The 19,034-nt window shown below is 41.6% G+C and overlaps 1 protein-coding gene across 2 annotated transcripts in view; it reads right to left on the bottom strand.

Annotated features, from left to right (window-relative positions):
• The window catches only part of BTRC (beta-transducin repeat containing E3 ubiquitin protein ligase), a 125,616-nt gene that overhangs the window by 96,806 nt on the left and 9,776 nt on the right, over window positions 1–19,034 (bottom strand). For both annotated transcript variants that reach the window (XM_008050614.2, XM_008050615.2), the window contains exon 2: window positions 18,250–18,357. In XM_008050614.2, coding sequence (XP_008048805.2) covers window positions 18,250–18,357 — 108 coding nt within the window. The remainder of the gene's footprint in view (window positions 1–18,249; window positions 18,358–19,034) is intronic.

Here is a 19,034-nt window from a genome sequence, read left to right as displayed (position 1 = left end):
CTGGTGGGTAGGTTCTCAAGAAATACTAATAAATAATGATAAGCTCCTTGAGGACAAGGTCAGCCCAATACTTGGTACTGTACCTGGCACACAGAAGGTTCTCTAGCTGTGAATGGAGTAGAGTTGGACTGGTTGTGAACAGCCATGTTATTTGTAAAGGCCTGCATCTATATGATGTCAAAAGGCATTTTCTAAATCTGCAAAATGCCCTCAAGGCCAATAGAAAAAGTATATATCAAATACCTAAATCAATTTAGTGAAAGTTATATGTACAAGGCAAGTTGCTCAATCCTATTATAAAAAACAAATCGGCCTCCAAAATATTGATATATTCAAACTTGCATTTTAAAATGAAGATCACATAGACAAAATTAAAACTTTTCAATGCTTTGTACTTGTTTCTTTCACATGGTAAAATTAAAAGAGGTCATTTTAGCCGGGCTCAACGGCTCAGCCTGTAATCCCGCGCCTTTGGGAGGCTGAGGTGAGTGGACTGCCTGAGCCAGCGGGTTCGAGACCCGCCTGGGCAGCGAGACCTCATCTCTACAATAAATTAAAAAAAAAAATCAGCCGGGCGAGGTAGCGCATGCCTGTAATTTCGGCTACTTGGAAGGCTGAGGCGGAAGGATCGCCGGAGCCCAGCAGGTCGAGGCTGCGGTGGCCGGGAGCGGCTACTGCACTCCAGTCTGGGCAACAGAGTGAGACTCCAACTCAAAAGATAAACAAACAAACAAACAAATAAATAAAAGAGGTCATTTTAAATGCTCAGAAACATCAGCAGTTTCTTATGACTGAAGTGGTTTTTTATGCATACACACACATTCCAAAAATCAAGTGATCATACGTGTGTATTTTTCTGTTAAGAGCTATTTTTACGCTAGAATGTCTAGAGTTAAAACGAACCAAAATATATTTCATGTTGTGTTGTCCTCAGTGTTATCTGTTTTTAATGTTGTACCGAATTATATTTGCAAAAATCATTGAATCACCAAAACATTCTTTAAGAAAAAAAAAAAAGGAATAGAATTACCTGCTTCACTTTGGAGTGCTTCAAACTCAACCAAATTTGTGGTAAAGTATTAAGTAGAACAACAAGAGATCTGTAAAACTTGCTTTGATACTGATATATTTAAAATGTTTTTCTAGAACAGTTTTTCATTTTATGTAAGTATTACCATATTGAAGCAAAATTTGATAACACTTTTTTTTTTTGAGTTGGAGTCTCACTCTGTTGCCCAGACTAAAGTGCAGTGGCCGCTCCCGGCCACCGCAGCCTCGACCTGCTGGGCTCCGGCGATCCTTCCGCCTCAGCCTTCCAAGTAGCTGGAACTACAGGTGCACGCTACCACACCCAGCTAATTTTTTTTTTTTTCCATTTATTGTAGAGATGAGGTCTCGCCAAGTAGCCCAGGCGGGTCCCGAATGATAACACATTTAAATGGACTGACCTCAGTATTTCTGACAACCAGAAAGTTCTATTTAAGAATATAAACAAGGCCTATAATCATTCAAACTTTCTACGATGCTACAACATTTAAAAAATGTAATTCCTTTTTACAGCCATGTCATATGGAGGGCAAAAAGAGAAAGAACATGGCCTACTAACTCAGCCAATTTTGATATTTTTTTCACCAATCAAATTGAGGGTCAGAAATTTTTAATTCAGATGAATAGTCACAACGTATTGCTTTATTAAAAAAACTTTACATCTAATAAAACACGCCTTAATTTTTAATAAGAAATTTATCATATTCTTTCTGCTTCAATTTAGAATTACCAAAATACATCCTGGGACCTTTTGAACTAAACTGGCTGAGGTTAGACTGAGGTCACACTCCATCAGATGACTGCATTTTCTCCTCCCCAGAGACCACGCAGTAGTTCCGTAGGCTGCCATTAGATAGCAGCATAGTACACACCATCATTCATGTCTCTCGCAGTCTCCCCGTTAAGGCTGGAATTATCTCAGTTACTCTCTCTCTCTCTCTCTCTCTCTCTCTCTCTCTCTCTCTCTCTGTCTCTTTCTCTCTCCCCGCCCCCCCCCTAATTCAATTAGTGCAGTCGGCAACTCCAGAAAAGAGTAATTCAATTAGTGCATTGTGGAGCTCGACAATACCTCTCAGCAGATGTTCACCATCTTCAGGAGCTGCAGCTAGGTTTAAAATACCTGTACCGTTCTGAGATGCCACTGCATCGCATCATTTGTCAAAGTGCTTACATATGCTTTTCTGGCTTCAAAGAAAAGGTGAGGAAACAAACCCAGACTAAGCGCCTGGAAATTCTTCCAACGTCCCCACCAAAGTGGCATGTGCATTGTAGGCAGTAGCTGAACTGCATTATCCAAATTATGTTCACCACATGATGTGTCTACACTGTATTCTATCATCACACATTTCTTTAAATGCTGTATTAGTACAGATTTCTGCAGCTCTGCCTCTAGTCGTGCATGCAATGAGGGCACTGTCAAGGTGGGTGCATTCACAAGGACGGACAGACGGGACGATGACACCAAGACAGGAGGCTCTCAGAATGGCAGGGATGATACATGGTATCTTCCAAAGAAACGCTACCAGAGTCAGAAACCTTCAACCTGAGGAACAGATGTCAGTAACATGACAGTCATCCTCACACATATAGATATGTGAAAACAGAGCAACCCCTATAGACTACTACAACTGGCAGAATGCGATTAGTGGGTGAACACAAAGTTCAGCTCCCATGCGAGGGAGAACTTTCTAGGAGAGCCAACAAAGAAGAGCCCAAGATGCCTCTGGAAGCTCCACTCACCAACAATGGCAGTGATGGAGGAGACACGCTGGAGGGGCCCTCCACACACACTTCAGAAGGGTCCTGGATTACAAGGTGCCTGTGACCAGATGGCCTCGGCTGCTCAGTCCAATGCTGAAATTCCACGAGTCTACTAAGCTGACTTTTGCTCAAGAAGCAAGCCTGGAGTTTAACTAATAAAGCCAATCATGACCGTGGAAGGTAACTGCAAAAAGCCCACAGCTGGGAGGCATTTTCACTGTAATCGATGCAGTAATAATACACCATGAGAAGTTCAGTTTTTGTGTGTGTGTTTCTTTTTTTTTTTTGAGTCAGGGTCTTGCTTTGTTGCCCAGGCTGGAGTGACGTGGCACAACCATAGCTCACCACAGCCTCAAACTCCTGGGCTCAAGTGATCCTCCCGCCTCAGCCTCCTGAGTAGCTGGTACTGTAGGCACATGCCACCACATCTAGCTAATTTTTGAGTTTTTGTAGAGACAAGGTCTCACTATGTTGCCTTGTCTGGTCTTGAACTCCTTGGCTCAAGCAATCCTGTTATCTCAGCCTCCCAAGGTGCTGGGATTACAGCTGTGAGCCACTGTGCCCGGCCAGAAGAAATTTTGCACAGTATCTATGTGCTAGATTTAGGAGACTCCATAAAGGCACATATTTCTAGTCTCATTTCTTAGATATAACACTTGTACTCCTCTTATTATTCAAAATAATGGTTTGTTTCCATTCATCCTCTAGAAATCAGCCAATGAGAAATCAATTTCTAAGAGAATGATTTTTGAAAACTCCCCCACTGAGTCCAGAGAGTGGGTTCGCACAGCTTAAATGCAAATCTATGTCAATATTTATGCTTTAAAAATTCAGAGCAATACTTAAAAACAACTAGTTTTTAAGTACTTAAAAAGAACTAGTAACTAGTTCTTAGTATCTCTTCCTCTGGTCATTCTTGGCACCATATTTTTAAACAAAGGCATAAATCTGGACAGAAGAAAGCAGGACTTTATTTTACAAAAAACAATCTCTTTTTCTTCCAGCATGACCTCAAAGTAGAAACTTAAAAATATCAGGAATGATTACCACCATTTTCCAGTGCATTTCACTATGTATTCATGATAGAGAACAGCTCTTGCCTTTCACGTCTGTACAGGAGAGGGCCAAGTTAAACAGTTGTCCTTTAAAACTATCAATAAGGGTAAATTGAAGTACTTTCAATACAAACTCTTTTCCATACTCCAGAAGGATTGTAAAAGGTCATTCCTTCTCAGTTAAAACTCTACTTGTAAGTTCTATGCTCCAAAATTGGTAAAAACAAAAGCATATATCAACAGTACTTCCTTAGAAGAAAAAAGTTGTAATATAAAATACGTATGTTTTAAGATGTACTGTAACTTAAAACAGATTGTAATAGGAAACTCATTCACTACAAAATATTTTCCAAGAAATGTATGCTGGCTTTTACAAGGGAGAGTTTCTAGTCATGTGCTGTTAAGTTGGACTAATATAAGCATAATGGTTCTTCCATATTACGTATTCACAAACCTTCTTACATATTGTGCACATTTAAAAATACAACTTGTGCACATTTTTATAAGTTTATTTTTCTGGCCTAAATTGCAAAGTCTTTCATAATTTGACCACCTGTCCAAGACATTGGACCACTGGAGCAACAGATTATTAGAGCAACGGATCAAAGAGCTCAGTTAATTTTGAACGGACCGGCAGTGCTGCCACATACATAGTGGGCTATCAGTTTGACAGACGGTGTCACTGCCTCCCTTACCTGCACCCACTAACGCCTTCCCAGCGGCCCGCCTCCCCAGAAACAGAACCGGGACCCAAGCTGACTCTTCCTTCCAACAGAGCCTTCCACGAAGCCCGTGACAATGGCCTTTCATCTCCCAGGCCCGCGTGCCCGCGTTCCATTTCTGCCACCCCTCGGCACCCCTGCTCTTTAACCTTGTCCCTCTTCTTGCATTTAGGGCAACTACTTCCAACCCTATCAATGAGAGCAGACAAATGGGGAGAAGGAATGAACTGCAAACCTCAAACAAGAAAGGTTGCTTAAAAAACCAAGTGTCACATTCTGACAGTTCAATATTTCATAGCCAATACAAGGAATGTGCAGCGACGCTGCAACTTTAAATCTTTTCCTCCTATGTCAGTCTCTCTCTCTCTCATTGCAATGCCAAAGGGAACAGCAATCAGAGTGGGGATGTTCAACGTGATAGGGGTCAGGACACCGTCGGATCAACGCACCAGAAACACGACCTTGTTTATTTTTTTCCACAGTGTTATTGTTTACAGGGTGCTTTGCTCGTGTACCTTGTGGTTCTTAGCTAAAAGATGAAATTACAGCCCAGGATGAAGCGCTCAGGCACACATCCAATTTGTGTTTCCATCTCAGAAAACAAAAAGCTTCTAAGGCCCTCAGGCTGCCATTCAAACTTGGAGGCTGACATTTTTAACAGCATGAACCAGAGACTGGCAGAGAGAATGATCTAATGCATTTCTGACTTGTCAATCAAAGACCTCACCTCTGCTGTCTTGTAAACAGTTGGGGGCCATCTAACTACATTCATAAACCTAGGGAGAGCTTACTGCCAGCTGGGGTGCTGGAGCCACAAGCTCTGGCTTCTCTTCCCCAAAACCATGATTCAGTTTTATCATCTCACTGTAAAGAGTCCACAGGCACATTTCCAGGGCTACTGGAACAGAACCAGGGAAGGGAACACAAAAGAGATTTTGGTCAAACACTGTGTGATTTTCAAGCTGTTGGAATCCTGGACCCATTTTATCCTCATTTTAGCAATTCCCCCCAAAGGACAGCACTATGCTGCAGTTGAAATGCTGTCAAAAAGCAATGACCTGCCAATTGAAAAATCTAAGCGAAATATACTAATAGTATATGAGGGCTTTCCCCTATGGTTTTTCACCAGTAACGAAACAGGTATTCCCCAATATGATGGCTCGCATCCAGGGGAGCAGCCACAGTGAACAGCAGCAACCATATTTTAGTCAAACGCATCATGTGCTTTCTTTTAAATAGAAAACAGCTCACGTTCATATACAACACCTTTGTACTTACTAGTTTGAAACTGTGTGGGAGAGACATGAAAACACCAAATGAAATTCCCTACCTTCCCTTCTGTTTATGAACATCAAATCCCACACACAAAAATCAGGCTAAAACTTGACCTTTTGGTTAAAGGATCAAATATGAAAATGAATACTGCCTTTCTTCATGTCAACTTTACAGGGTACAGAACTCCAGCTTAATTCATACTGAGGCACAGAAACTAGGTTTGCGACAAAGGCCTGGAGTATTTGAATGGTACACCTGAGAACTTTAAAAGGCAGATGACGGATGACCCAGCACGGGACAGCGCACTGAAAAACGCCATTTCCTGGTGATGTACCGCATCCCCAGTCCAAAGAACTATTTCAAAACATAACAGACTTGGTCTCCAGAGAACTGATCACAAAAACGCAGAAGAGCTCAAAGCAATGCAGCAACACTCTCAGGAGAAGCCAAACTCATATGCATGTGCTCTCAACAGTAGCGCACTGCCGTTCGTAGACACCTTGCAGCTGACAGAGAAGAGACTGGGCTTTTTTGCTATGAGGTATCTGTGAATAACCCGGGCTTCTCTCTTCATGAAAGATGACAAGGCAAAGGGCTTCTTGAATGCTGTCTATCCACTAAAATTCCCTATCTTGGCAGGGGACACAAAATACCAAACAGACCCACAAAAAGCAGAACAATAGCGAAAGAAGGTCCAAATGGCTGTAACAGTCACAAAGCATCCAACAGTGACTCCTGAACTGCACAAAAGGCCTCCTGTGGTGCTGTGGTGTCTACTCAGCACAACAAAGATGGCAATAACAGAAAAGAATCTCAGAATACCAAGCAAGTAACAGCAGCTCTCCAGAGGACACAGGTAAGTCTAATGGCCCAGAGCAGGGACAGGGCATTTGCAGAAGCTCCCACCACATCTTCAACGCTTTCACCAGCCCCATCCTTCCTGTCTGTGCCTCTTACACTGGGGCAACCCCGGGGCCCCTGAGGTACCTCTATGCCCTCCCTTCAGCCATGAGAAGTACCGCTGAAGTTAGGGCAATCAGGAAAAATCCAACATTATTCAACACAAAGAAAGTAAGCAATCAACCCTCTTTCTGGAGTGAAGAGTTTAATTTTTAGAATCCATCATGAAAAATTTTCTTAAAATATTTTTGTTTTTTGAGTCGGAGTCTGTTGCCTAGGCTGGAGAGCAGTGGAACAATCAGGGCTCAACACAGCCTCGACCTCCTGGGCTCAGATGATCCTTCCTCAGTCTCCTGAGTAGCTGGGACTACAGGTGTGGACCACCATGACTGGCTAATATATTTTTTTTAATTGTAGAGACAAAGTCTCACTGTGTTGCCCAGGCTGGTCTTGAACTCCTGGGCTCAAGCAATCCTTCAGCCTCGGCCTCCTAAAGTGCTGGGATTACAGGCATGAGCCACGTGACCAGCCCTCGAAAAAAAAATTTTTTTTTTTTTTGAGTTGGAGTCTCACTCTGTCGCCCAGACTGGAGTGCAGTGGCCGCTCCCAGCCACCGCAGCCTCGACCTGCTGGGCTCCAGTGATCCTTCCGCCTCAGCCTTCCGAGTAGCTGGAACTACAGATGCATGCTACCACGCCCGGCTCATTGTTTTGATTTATTGTAGAGATGAGGTCTCGCCAAGTTGCCCAGGCGAGTCTCTAACCCGCAGGCTCAGGCAATCCACTCACCTCAGCCTCCCAAAGCGCGGGATTACAGGCTGAGCCACCGAGCCCGGCTCCTTTAAAATTTTTTTAAGGCAATCTAGGCAAAGCACAATGGCTCACGCCTGTAATTCCAATGCTTTAGGAGGGCAAAACAGGAGGATCACTCAAGACCAGAAGATCGAAACCAACCTGGTCAACACAGTGAGATTCTAGCTCTACAAAAATATATTTTTTTAATTAGCTGGGTGTGGTTGTACATAGTAGTCCTAACTACTTGGGAGGCTGAGGTAGGAGGATCACTTGAGTCCAGGAGTTCAAGGTTATAATGAGCTATGATCCCAACACACTCTACTCCAGGTTGGATGACAGAGCTAGACCCTGTCTCTCAGGGGAGAAAAAAAAAGGAAATCTTATTGTCCCACAATAAGATAATTTGGTTTACTCTAAATATTAGATGATGCTATTCTTTAGCCCATAAATGAACACTAGTACATCACAGATTTGTCAAAATACTTAGCAATCTGTTATTATAAAACTTGAAATAATTATTTAAATAACCACACAGGCAACTAGAAAGACAAATCAGCCTAACATATAATTTCTCCAAGCAGACTATTCCCAGAATAAGGTAAAATGTAGCAAATTCAGGTTATCTCCATTTTTCTCAATGAAATGTGTATAAGGTAGGCCAATCAACAGATTTCAATGTTAGCTGAAATACTTTAAAATCTATAATTATACTTTAAGATGCAACCTTTAGCCTCTTCAAGACACTGTCAGCTGGCTGGCTGAGCTGCTATTTTATAGCTCAAAATGTGCATCTGTTCATCAAAAAAGTCCAAATCCTGCATAGAGAGCCCAGTTCAGAGGGGATCCTCAAGGTCTGAGTTGTAGAAAAGCCCACTGTCTAATACTTGAGAACTGCCCACCAATCAGACTCAGCATGTCTTCTTTTTTCTTTGCAGATGTGTGGCCTCTGGAGTCATTACTTTTCATGATTCCTCTCTGAATACAGGGCATAAGTGCATGCATGTGCAGGTCCTACCAGTAATAACTCAGCGTCTTCTCTCCTCCTACCTCATATATGCTATTTGATAGTTTTCTTCAAATGATTTAAGTCGATTCATTCACTAAGTCAGAAAAAGGATCAACTGCTCTACTTGACACTGGAAATATGAAATAAACAAAACATAATCCTGTCCTCAAAGAACTCACCTCTATAGGGGGAGAGACGCCTACATGAACAATGACAGGAGCTTGCCAGTGCTATGACAGAGGAATCTGCTGAATGCTCTGGGTACAGATGCTCTGACTAGTTTAGGAGGGGGAAGGTAAAAACCAGGGAGGACTTTTATCCTAGCTCGACTTGAGCTGAATCTTGGAGACGACAAATTAGCCAGGTACATAAAGGCAGGGATGGGGTAGGTGTGGCAGGGTTCTCCAGGTAAGTGTGCAAAGACGCAGATGCACGAGAGCAAGAGAACACTGTACCTCTGGGGAACTGCAACATTTGGAATGGCTAAGAACTGGACAAGAGGGAAGTGGTGGCAGGACATAAGCCAAGTCCAAACTTTGCTTAAAAACATGTGAACAACTGTCCAAAAGATCAAGAGCAACTCAGATCAGAGTTACCAGTTAGTGAGCCACATTCTGGGCAGAATGATACCAGTGAAATCAGAAAGTACCAGTATCACTAGATGGCAATAGCTGGGAGGATGTTTACAATGTTTACGTTCTTCGTTCTACCTCTCTGAATTTTCTACAGTTATTATTACATTTTAATTTTTATAAGCTATTTATGCTTTTAAATATAAAAATGGTGGCCGAGCATGGTGGCTCAAGCCTGTCATCCCAGCACTTCAGGAGCCCGCGGTTCCAGACCAGCCTGGGCAACTTGGCAAGACCTCGTCTCTACAATAAATTTAAAAAATTAGGGCATGGTGGCGTGCGCCTGTAGTTCCAGTTACTTGGAAGGCTGAGGCAGAAAGATCGCCTGAGCACAGCAGATCAAGGCTGTGGTAGCCGAGGGTGTCACTGCACTCCAGCCTGGGCGACAGAGTGAGACCCCAACTCAATAATAATAATAACCACAACAACAACAATATTTAAAAATAAATTATTATTTGACTAGGCATGCCTATGTGTGTACACGCATGCATGGATGGGTAAGCCATTCCAGATCATAGAAAACTGACATACTAATGACAATTATCTTATTGTTTCTTTTTTGTTTCTTTTAGACACAGGTTCTCACACTGTGCCCCAGGCTGGAATGTGGTGCTGCAATCATACCTCACTGCAGCCTTGAACTCTGGTCACAAGAACCCTCAGCCTCTTCGGGACAGCAGGTCCCCATCATCACACATGGCTAATAATATTTACCTCAAAGTGGAAGGATTATGGGTGATACTCTCTTGTTTATACATTTATCATATAATTTACATATCCTACAACAAACAATAATTAATTTTATAAGCAGAAAAAAAATTTTTAACACAAAACAAACTAAAACATGTTAATTTGTCACTCTCAGCAGGGTGCAGTGGCTCACATCTGTAATCCCAACTCTCTGGGAAGCCAAGGTCAGAGGACTGCTTGAGGCCAGGAATTAGAAACCAGCCTGGTCAATATCATGAGACTCCCATCTCTATAAAAAACTTAACAAGAATTAAAAAAAAAAAAGAAATGTGTCTCTCTCTGCAAACCCCTAAGATGAGAGATGCAGCTGGGATAAATACAGGTCAAACGTTAACACATGCACAAAAAAATAAACTTTTTATCATATAGAAATTGTGCTGTACTGAAATGATTCGAATACAGTCAGAGGGCCACCAGCTAGAACCCGATAAGCATTTTTGTCATAATTTTCCTTATGGTCTTGTTTTGTAATCGGATTTGAATGTTTATTTATATTCAGTGTGATAATCCATATTCCCCTAAAATCTCAGATGTAAAATTGAATCTTGCATATATATGAAATGAATAATGCTTAATTTTCCTTGAATTGTCCCATTTTAACTTTTCCCTTTTTACATGGCAGTATTTAGACTTGTAAGCATTCTGAGGTTATAAAATACAGTATCTCTCCTGAATTCAGCCTCCAACAAGCTTTGACAAGGGACCCCAGCTCATTTAAAGATATCGTATGTTCCACTTAGCTCAAGGTTTCCCTAGAATTACTAGCCAAACTTGACTTCTCAAATATTCCAAGGTCACATAAATCTACTTATATTCTCAAGGTCAGAATTTCATTTCTCTCCTCTTTCAATGTCTAAAGAAAAATAAAGAATCTTAATTACTCAGCTATTCTGAAGCACTTTCTCTCTACTGCTTATTCTCATTTGATATTATAGATTATAATATCACCATTTGCTGAAGATAAGCAAATGATTCTGCAAAATACATCCACTGTTAATCAACAGAAGGCCTCTTAATCACCCATATACTTTTCAGAATAAATAAATGGAATGATGAAAACAACAATATGTTTTAACTAAATATATCCTCACAGAATCTATTACATATGTTTTTTCATAATCTTCTCTGTCACTAGTTTAAAATGTGTGGTTTGAAATAATGATCTAACCATCTCAATGTTGTAGTTTCAATCTAGTTACTGAGGATAAACAAATTCAGCAATAATTCTGTGGCTCTTCCTTCTCCATTGTCCTAAGAATTCTGACTTCTTAAGATGCTTCAAACTTACTAAAAGAAGGCAATGATTTCAAAGACAAAAAAGCCATGAAACTATCACGGAGACATTTCATACACATATATGCCAATATTAGTAAAAATGTATATTCCTCCTGGGGCAACCACTTTGAAGAATTACTTGATTGTCTCTTTTAAAGTTAAAAAGACATTTACTCTATGACCCAGCAATTCTACCCTTAGGTATTTGCCAAAAAGAAATAAAAACAAATGCCAAAAAAGGCCTATACAAAATCGTTTACAGGAGCTTTATTCATAATAGGCCAAAAAAAAAAATTTGGAAACAATCCAAATATCTAACAAAAAATAAATGGATAAACAAATTGTGGTGTACTAATACAATGGAATATATTCAGCAATATACGCTCATACAATAACATAGATAAATCTCAAAAACGTGTTGATCCAAAGAAAACAGACACAAAAGAATGGATACTATATGTAACTATTTACATGAAGTTCAAGAACAAGCAAAACTAAAACTAATTTTTGGTGACACATCAGAACGGTAATCACATATGGGGGGTGGATACTGGCTGGCAAGGAGTATGGGGAATCTCAGCTTATGGAAACGTTCTGTAGCTTGAGATTGAGGCAGGATGCACAAACATACACATTTTTCAAAGCTCACCTAAGAGTACACTTAAGATCCACGTGCCTTACTGCATGTCAACTTTACCTAAGTAAAAATCTAAGTAAGTAAATAAAATGAAACACAAACCAGAAAGGTCCCTAAGTACTACAACTATTGCACCTCCACCAGTGGGAAGGGAAGCACCAGTTTCAAGCCTGTTTCTGCCAACACGTCAACCAGAACAGAGAGCACCCACACAAGTGTGAACCTGACACGTGACAAATTACTCAACAGGATAAAACAAGCACATGCAGTCATTTTTTTCTTTTTTTGCACATTAAACATAATAACGATCTCGTTGAAGAGAAGCCAAGAAAAATAAATGCTAATACTTATAACAATGTTGGGAAAGCAAAATCTTCTCATCAGTACCTGAATCAAGAATAGGCTTCTCCAAAATATAGAACTGGACTGTATGGTGTGGATAAAGAAAAGATTCACTAGTATACTGTTTTATACTAAGGTGAAAAACAGTTTACTGAAAGCCTCCACATCTAGTCCTCTGTGCACGTTTTCTAATAATATTAAATTCAATCTGCCACACTCTGCTTTAGAGACTCAATATAAATCAACTCATCATTAAATCCTAACAGCAAACCCATAAGACAGATACTATTATCAACCCATTTTGCTAATTAAAAAAAAAAGAAGACGTAGACAGGTCAAGTATTTACCCAAAGGCCTGACCCAGAAGATAACAGAGCCAGGTTCAAACCCCAGACAATCGGGCACCAGGGCCCGTGCTCTCAACCATCACACCACACATGGATTTCGAAGGTGCTTCCAAAGCATCCCTTTTCTGCCCAAGACACACAATCACTCCTGCAATATGATTCATGGTCCACATACTCAATAGATTCCTACATTTTCTAACAAAGTCTCTATGCCAACATACACTCTAGATGTAGTAATTTAGGAGAGGACATGATAACTTTTTTAAATAAATATTTGCTAAGATCAGACAGAGATAACCCTGACTGTGAAGTGAATTTGTTCAGAATTCTTTCCTGGTGAACTTAGATTCACTATCATCTTAGACCAAATGAAAAATTGGAATTTTTCTTAGTACCTTGGTATCCAAGTCAGAAGATTTTAACTTGTACAATTTTTAATTGTGTGCGGTTATTTTTACCACCTTTCTAATATAATTCCCACTATCAGTCTCTATTACGCACCAAACTATTAAAAAGCACTGTGTGGGCAACTGTGGAGGTCAGTAAATAAGAAGAGATTGATTCTAATTTCAAATAACTTTTCTAACTGACATTTCTCAAATTAAGATAGAATACATTGACTACCTGGAGCCTAACTGAACTCCCATGCCCACATCCAGGGTGGGAAGAGACACGTGGGTGGCAATGTAGTATGTTGTTTCTCACTGTGGTTTTAATTTGCATCTTCCTGATGATTAAAACTATTGGCCGGACGTGGTGGCTCACATCTGTAATCCAGCACGTTGGGAGGCCAGGGTGGGAGGATTGCTTCAGTCTAGCAGTTTTGGACTAGTCTGGGCAACATAGAGAGAATTCATCTCTACAAAAAAAAAGGAGCACAAAAATGTAGATGGGTGGGGTGGCATACACTTCTAGTCCCAAATACTCAGGAGGCTGAGGAGAGAGGAGTGCTTCAGCCATGGAGTTCTAGGCTGTGGTGAGCTGTGATCATGCCACTGGACTCCAGTCTGAGTGAGAGACTTTGACTCGAAAAACGTGTGTGTGTGTAGTGCATCTTTTCATGTCCTCATTTGCCATATCTATATCTTTGATGTTGTAGCCCAATTTTTGCCCATTATTTTGCTTTGTCATACTTTTTGAGATGAGGTCTTACTACGTTGCCCAGGCTGGAGCACCATGGCTAATCACAAGTGTGATCAAAGTGCACTGTACACAGTCTCAAACTCTAGGCTCAAGTGATCCTCCCAGCTGAGCCTCCTGGGTAGCTGGGACTACAGGCGCCCACCACCGCGCCCAGCTCCTGCACGTTTATAAAACAAGGAAAAGCAGAACTTTTAGCAGTGATGAAGTCCAATTTTTCAGTTATTTCTTGTATGGTTCAGTTTTTTGTCTCATCTAAGAAATCTCTGCAAAGTCACAATGATTTTGCTCTCCCACACTTTCTATTCGTTTTATAAGTTTTTGCTCATATTTAAGTCCACGATCCACTTGAAATTAAACTTTGTACACAGTACAGCACAACAGTGGAGGTTGTTCTGCATATGGATCGCCAATTGTTCCAGTATGAGTTGCTGAAAAACCTGAGACCACTGGATTTTTATTAACAGCACAGGAAGTTCATTGATAAGGTTTCAGAGTCTACACGGCAACTAATTTTCAAGAAACTGCAATTATCTGAAAAGGGCATTAAAGTATGTCTCCCTTTTCAAACTATCTATCTGTGCCAGGATGCACATATATTTCCTCATATATTTCAACTAAACAACATACCACAACAGATCGGGAGCAGATACAAGAATCTGTCTTTTATTAATCCAGACACTAAGAGACACTAAAGAGATTTGTAAAAATGTAATATAATGCTGATCTTAGTTTTTCTGAAAAATAATTATTTTTTATAAAAATGCTATTTGCATCATATGTCATAGGTTTATTGTTATTTTTAAGAGAATTAGAGACTATTTAATTTTTTTTCTTGGTTCTAAGTTTGAACATAGTCAATATCAATAGATATAATCCACATCAACAAGAGCACCTTGGAGTCCTCCATAGTTTTTAAGAGTGCAACGGTCCGGAGGCCAGAACCAAGCCGCCATCACCTCTCTCTTCAGTTACTATAATCATTCTTCTTACAGCCAGAGTAACATATCTCAAGGCATCCTCTTGCAGATCGGATCCGGCCAAAGTTGTGTTCAGCTCCTTCCAGGGACTTCCCAGTCTTCTCACCAAGACTAAATTGCATCCTTTCGAAGGCCCACACTCCCGAGTGACCAAGCCTCCCAGCCTTCCCTCGCTCTGTCTTCCGCTTCCTCTTTATTCTCCGAAACAAGTCTTGCTTCCAGTCAGGGCCCTTAAATGCACCGAGCCTCATCTGGCCTTGGGGTCTCCGCACTGGCTCTTTCTTAGGCCTGAAGCGCCCCCTTCTTCTCCACTCCTCCCTTTCATCTAGTTCATTCCTGCTCATCCCTTGGAACTTACACATTGATTCTCTGACCCTCCTTGCCCCAACCCTCGGGTTAGGTCAGGGGCCACTTTTATATATTCTTATGGCTCCGTGCACGTTTCCTTCATAAAACTGATCAGCTTGGGAGATTATACTTCTGAAATCTTGGGATTTAGAGACTACAAATATAATAACCATTTATATGTGCATACATGTACATATGTGTGTGCCTTGCATATACAATTATTAAATAAAATTCTGTCCATATCCAAGATCAACAGTTCTCATCAGATTCTCAAAGAGATCCTTGACCCTGTGTAGTGAAGAATTCACATTCCCTAGAGAGAGGTCCGGCCTTTGCCCTTGGCTCCTGAGAGGCAGTGTCTAGGCCCTGGAAACTCCTCCCTGATAAGAGTGTCTGAGAGCTTCAGCGACTGTACAAATGTGACCATGGGGTGGGGGGAGACTAAGCCATACATTACCAGTTTCAACACCAGGAGGAAACAGACACTAGAGGAGTTAGTGTGACCTGCTGGGAGAGAGGCTAGGGACTGAAGGCGAGCCATGTGAGCAGTATGTGCTTGAGCCCATTGAAAATTCTGGAACTCTCCAAAGGCTCTGGAGAGTTCCATGGATGGTAATACTCTGTGGGCACCATCACACAATGTGGCTGAGAGGAAGCAATGCCATTCATTACTCCAGGGAAAGGATGGTAAGACATATTATGGAACCCTCCCAGAGACTGCTCTATGTGTTTCTTCTTTTGATTGTTTTTTAACCTGTATCGTTTCCCTAAAATAAACTGTGAGTATGAGGTGAGACTTTTCTTAAAAAGTCATTTATTTATAAGAAATTGTGTATTTTGGCAACCCCCTCAGGTCCCCTCCCACTATGGGACCTTTTCTGTTCTCTTAATAAATCCTGCTTTTTAAAAATAAAATAAATAAAAATTGTGTATCTGTTCTTACACATTAAAGTACTCTCCATTTGATGCAACACACCTATCAAGACCCTTTTCCACTGCTTAACACAGTTTTTGAACTCGTCATTTTTGGTGCCTTTTATTGCTTCTGCCTGTTTTTTGTTTCACCTCTTCCATATTGGCAAAATGTTTCCCTTTGAGAACTTTCTTCATCCAGGGAAACAAAAAAATGTCATTCCAGGCAAGATCGGGTCAATAAGGGAAGCGAAGGGTCATACTATTTTTGGTCAAAAACCGGTGAACATTCAGTGTGGTGTGGGCAGGTGCCCTTGTAAAGTCATGAAATGGGCAAACAAGTTGAAAGAATTGCCAACAAAAAGTTCACTGAAGCCGAATGCAGTGTCTCCCAACAAGGTCAGCAGGTACACAGATGCCGATGGGTTCCTAGAACACTCACCTAGCGGGGGAAGCCAGTGTTACAAGGGGCCTGCCTGCCAAAAGACAATTCTGGGTCTGGGGGTTCCCCTTGTAAAATTACTTTCAGTGAGCTCTCATTTTTCCTAGCAAATCATCAAGCCTTAAAGCCATCATGGTGCTCTCCACTTGCAACTGGTTTCTCGGAGCAGCTTGCAGGGTCTACTGTTCCCTCAGACTCTGCAGACTGGCTTAAACTCACTGCAAGCCCCAGAAGGTAGAAAACCAACAACGCTAGACTGTGAGTTCCTCAGAGGCTGAGCCTCATGTCGGTATGACATGTAGTTTAAAATACACAAAAACACTCAGGATATCAATATTCTCTAACAGTAACAGAAATCATGTTTATAATGACGAAGATACAAGCAGCGGCCAGTAACTGCACGCCCTCTCTGTAGTATCCATCTGCGGATGAGGAATCAACTTGCTCCAGATCAACCACTAGTGGCAAAGACAGTCTTTAAGACTCGATCTAACTAAATTTAGAGCTTACATGCGTTACTGTATTGTACTTCATAGTACAAGCAAAGGAAGTTTAATATTACATTTTGTAAAGTAATAATAAAAATACCCAGCATTATTATCACTAAAATAGGATTGTTGAAGACTAGCAATTGTTAGCACAGTTGTTCCAGACTGTGTAATACCTACATCCCCTTCTCTTTTTTTTTTTTGAGTCAGGGTCTTACTCTGTCACCCAGGCTGAAGGGTAGTGGCACGCTCACAGCTCACCGCAGCCTTGACCTGCTGGGCTCAGGCGATCCTTCCTTCTCAGCCTTCTAAGTAGCTGGAACTACAGGTATGCACTACCATGCCTGGCTAATTTTTTGATTTATTGTAGAGATGAGGTCTCACAAAACTGTCCAGGATGGTCTCAAACTCCTGAGGGGCTGGGATTACAGGCATGAGCCACCGCGTACCCAGTCCTAAGTTTTCTTCTTTTAGCCAAGATTATAGTTAAATATTTTGACACAGCTTGTCTTTGAAATTCCTCTACATAGAATATCTACTACAGAGGTTAAAAACAGTCAAATTTTAAAAACCAATTTGTTGTATATTATTATAAAATACTAAACACAAATTCCAAATACCTGAGATGGATAGGTAACTGCCAAAAAACCCATCATATGCAGTGCCCTAATCCGTAAGCAATGGGCACCAAGTTCTTTCTCACATTTCCCTCTACAATATTCCATTTTTTCCTCTATCGTTTTTTCCCACATCCCGGAACTGACCTCCTGGTCTCTAAGAAAGTCTGAGGAGAACGAGAATCCATAAATCCATGTAAGACCAGCTAGACTGTCTCAAGCTGAATACTGTACCCAAAGGTCCCCAAGGCCTTTCCAATCTGAAACTAGAACCATGGATCAAAATATCAATAAAACATAAGTGTCATAAAATACATATATGTATTAGTAGTAGTGCAATAACCAGGAGATACTCTGAATAGAGTACTTTATATTTTTAGTAATCATTTAAAAAACATAAGAAAATGTTTAGGCAACCAACTGTAATTACGTGATTGATTACATTAATCGGTTTTATGTAGGTCCAGAGCAAACATCACATACTGAATTGCTATTTATTGAGATTACTTAAAAATTTGCTACCGTGCTTCCACTAGATCTGAAAACCACAGTCTTATGCTGTGTCAATTTTGGTGACCAATCGTGACAGAATGTCTTCAGCGTGGCTCAGTCTGGATCTACATGACAACAAATCATCAAAGGAATACTGAGCGATGCGGACACAGGCAACATGGAGGAGAGAGGGTGGCTATAAGTGAAGTGTGGGAAGGGGGACACCTCCCAATGAGCCAGACACACACACCAATGCCCGCAATCACCCGCAGAGACAGAGAGAGTACCTGGAAAGCTGTGAGGGCGCCAGTCCCTGGGTTATACAGGCATCGCAGCGAAGGCATGCTGTCCGCCAGGCTGGAGCAGCCCAGCCACAGAGACCTGGGCATAGAGCACTGCAGAGAGAGGACAACTATGAGATGGGACAGCATGAGACAGGATGGCACAGGTTACAGGGGCCGAACGCAATCTTCCAGCTGCAGTTGGCCTCTATGACGGAGACATTTTCCAGAAACACGCCACTACTGGCTCTAACCCCGAGGGAAACCCATAGGGGGCACAGGTGGCCGGAGAGCAAGGGGCAGAAGTTGCCGTTCAAAACCCAAACATTTAGTCACACTTCTTGTCCTTATTCTCCAGTGGCTGAGTCCAACGGAAATCGACTTCTCAGGCCAACGGTCTTCTCTTTTCCTCTGCACCCTCGACTAGTCTCCCGTAAATTCACTGCAGGGCGTGAGGCTGTACAGCCCAAGCAGAAAAGGCACAGTCCACGGCAGCACTGCAGTATCAGGAGTGGTACGTTCGAAAACAAAACACCACAGTGCCGGGGGCTGTTTAGAAAGGAAAGACGTCTCGCACCCCTCCAGCTCCGACAGCAACCCACTCTGCGGTTGGCATGTGTTTTATATATCTTGTTAGTCGGCTGTTCATGAACCAAAATGCAGTTTCCATAGCAGCTGCCTCTTCATCTTTCCAGACGGGAGGATGAGGGCGTGGGAGTGAGGGGCAAGAAACAACCCAAACAGAAGGAAAAACCACCACAAAGAAAGTATGAGAGGGAGACAGAGAGGGA

This window comes from Carlito syrichta, unplaced genomic scaffold (assembly GCF_000164805.1).
Source record: "Carlito syrichta isolate Samal-C Ts95f unplaced genomic scaffold, Tarsius_syrichta-2.0.1 Scaffold153560, whole genome shotgun sequence".
Taxonomy (NCBI): Eukaryota; Metazoa; Chordata; class Mammalia; order Primates; family Tarsiidae; genus Carlito; species Carlito syrichta.
Note: the sequence above shows the minus strand (reverse complement) of the source record. Positions and strands in the feature narration are given on the sequence as shown.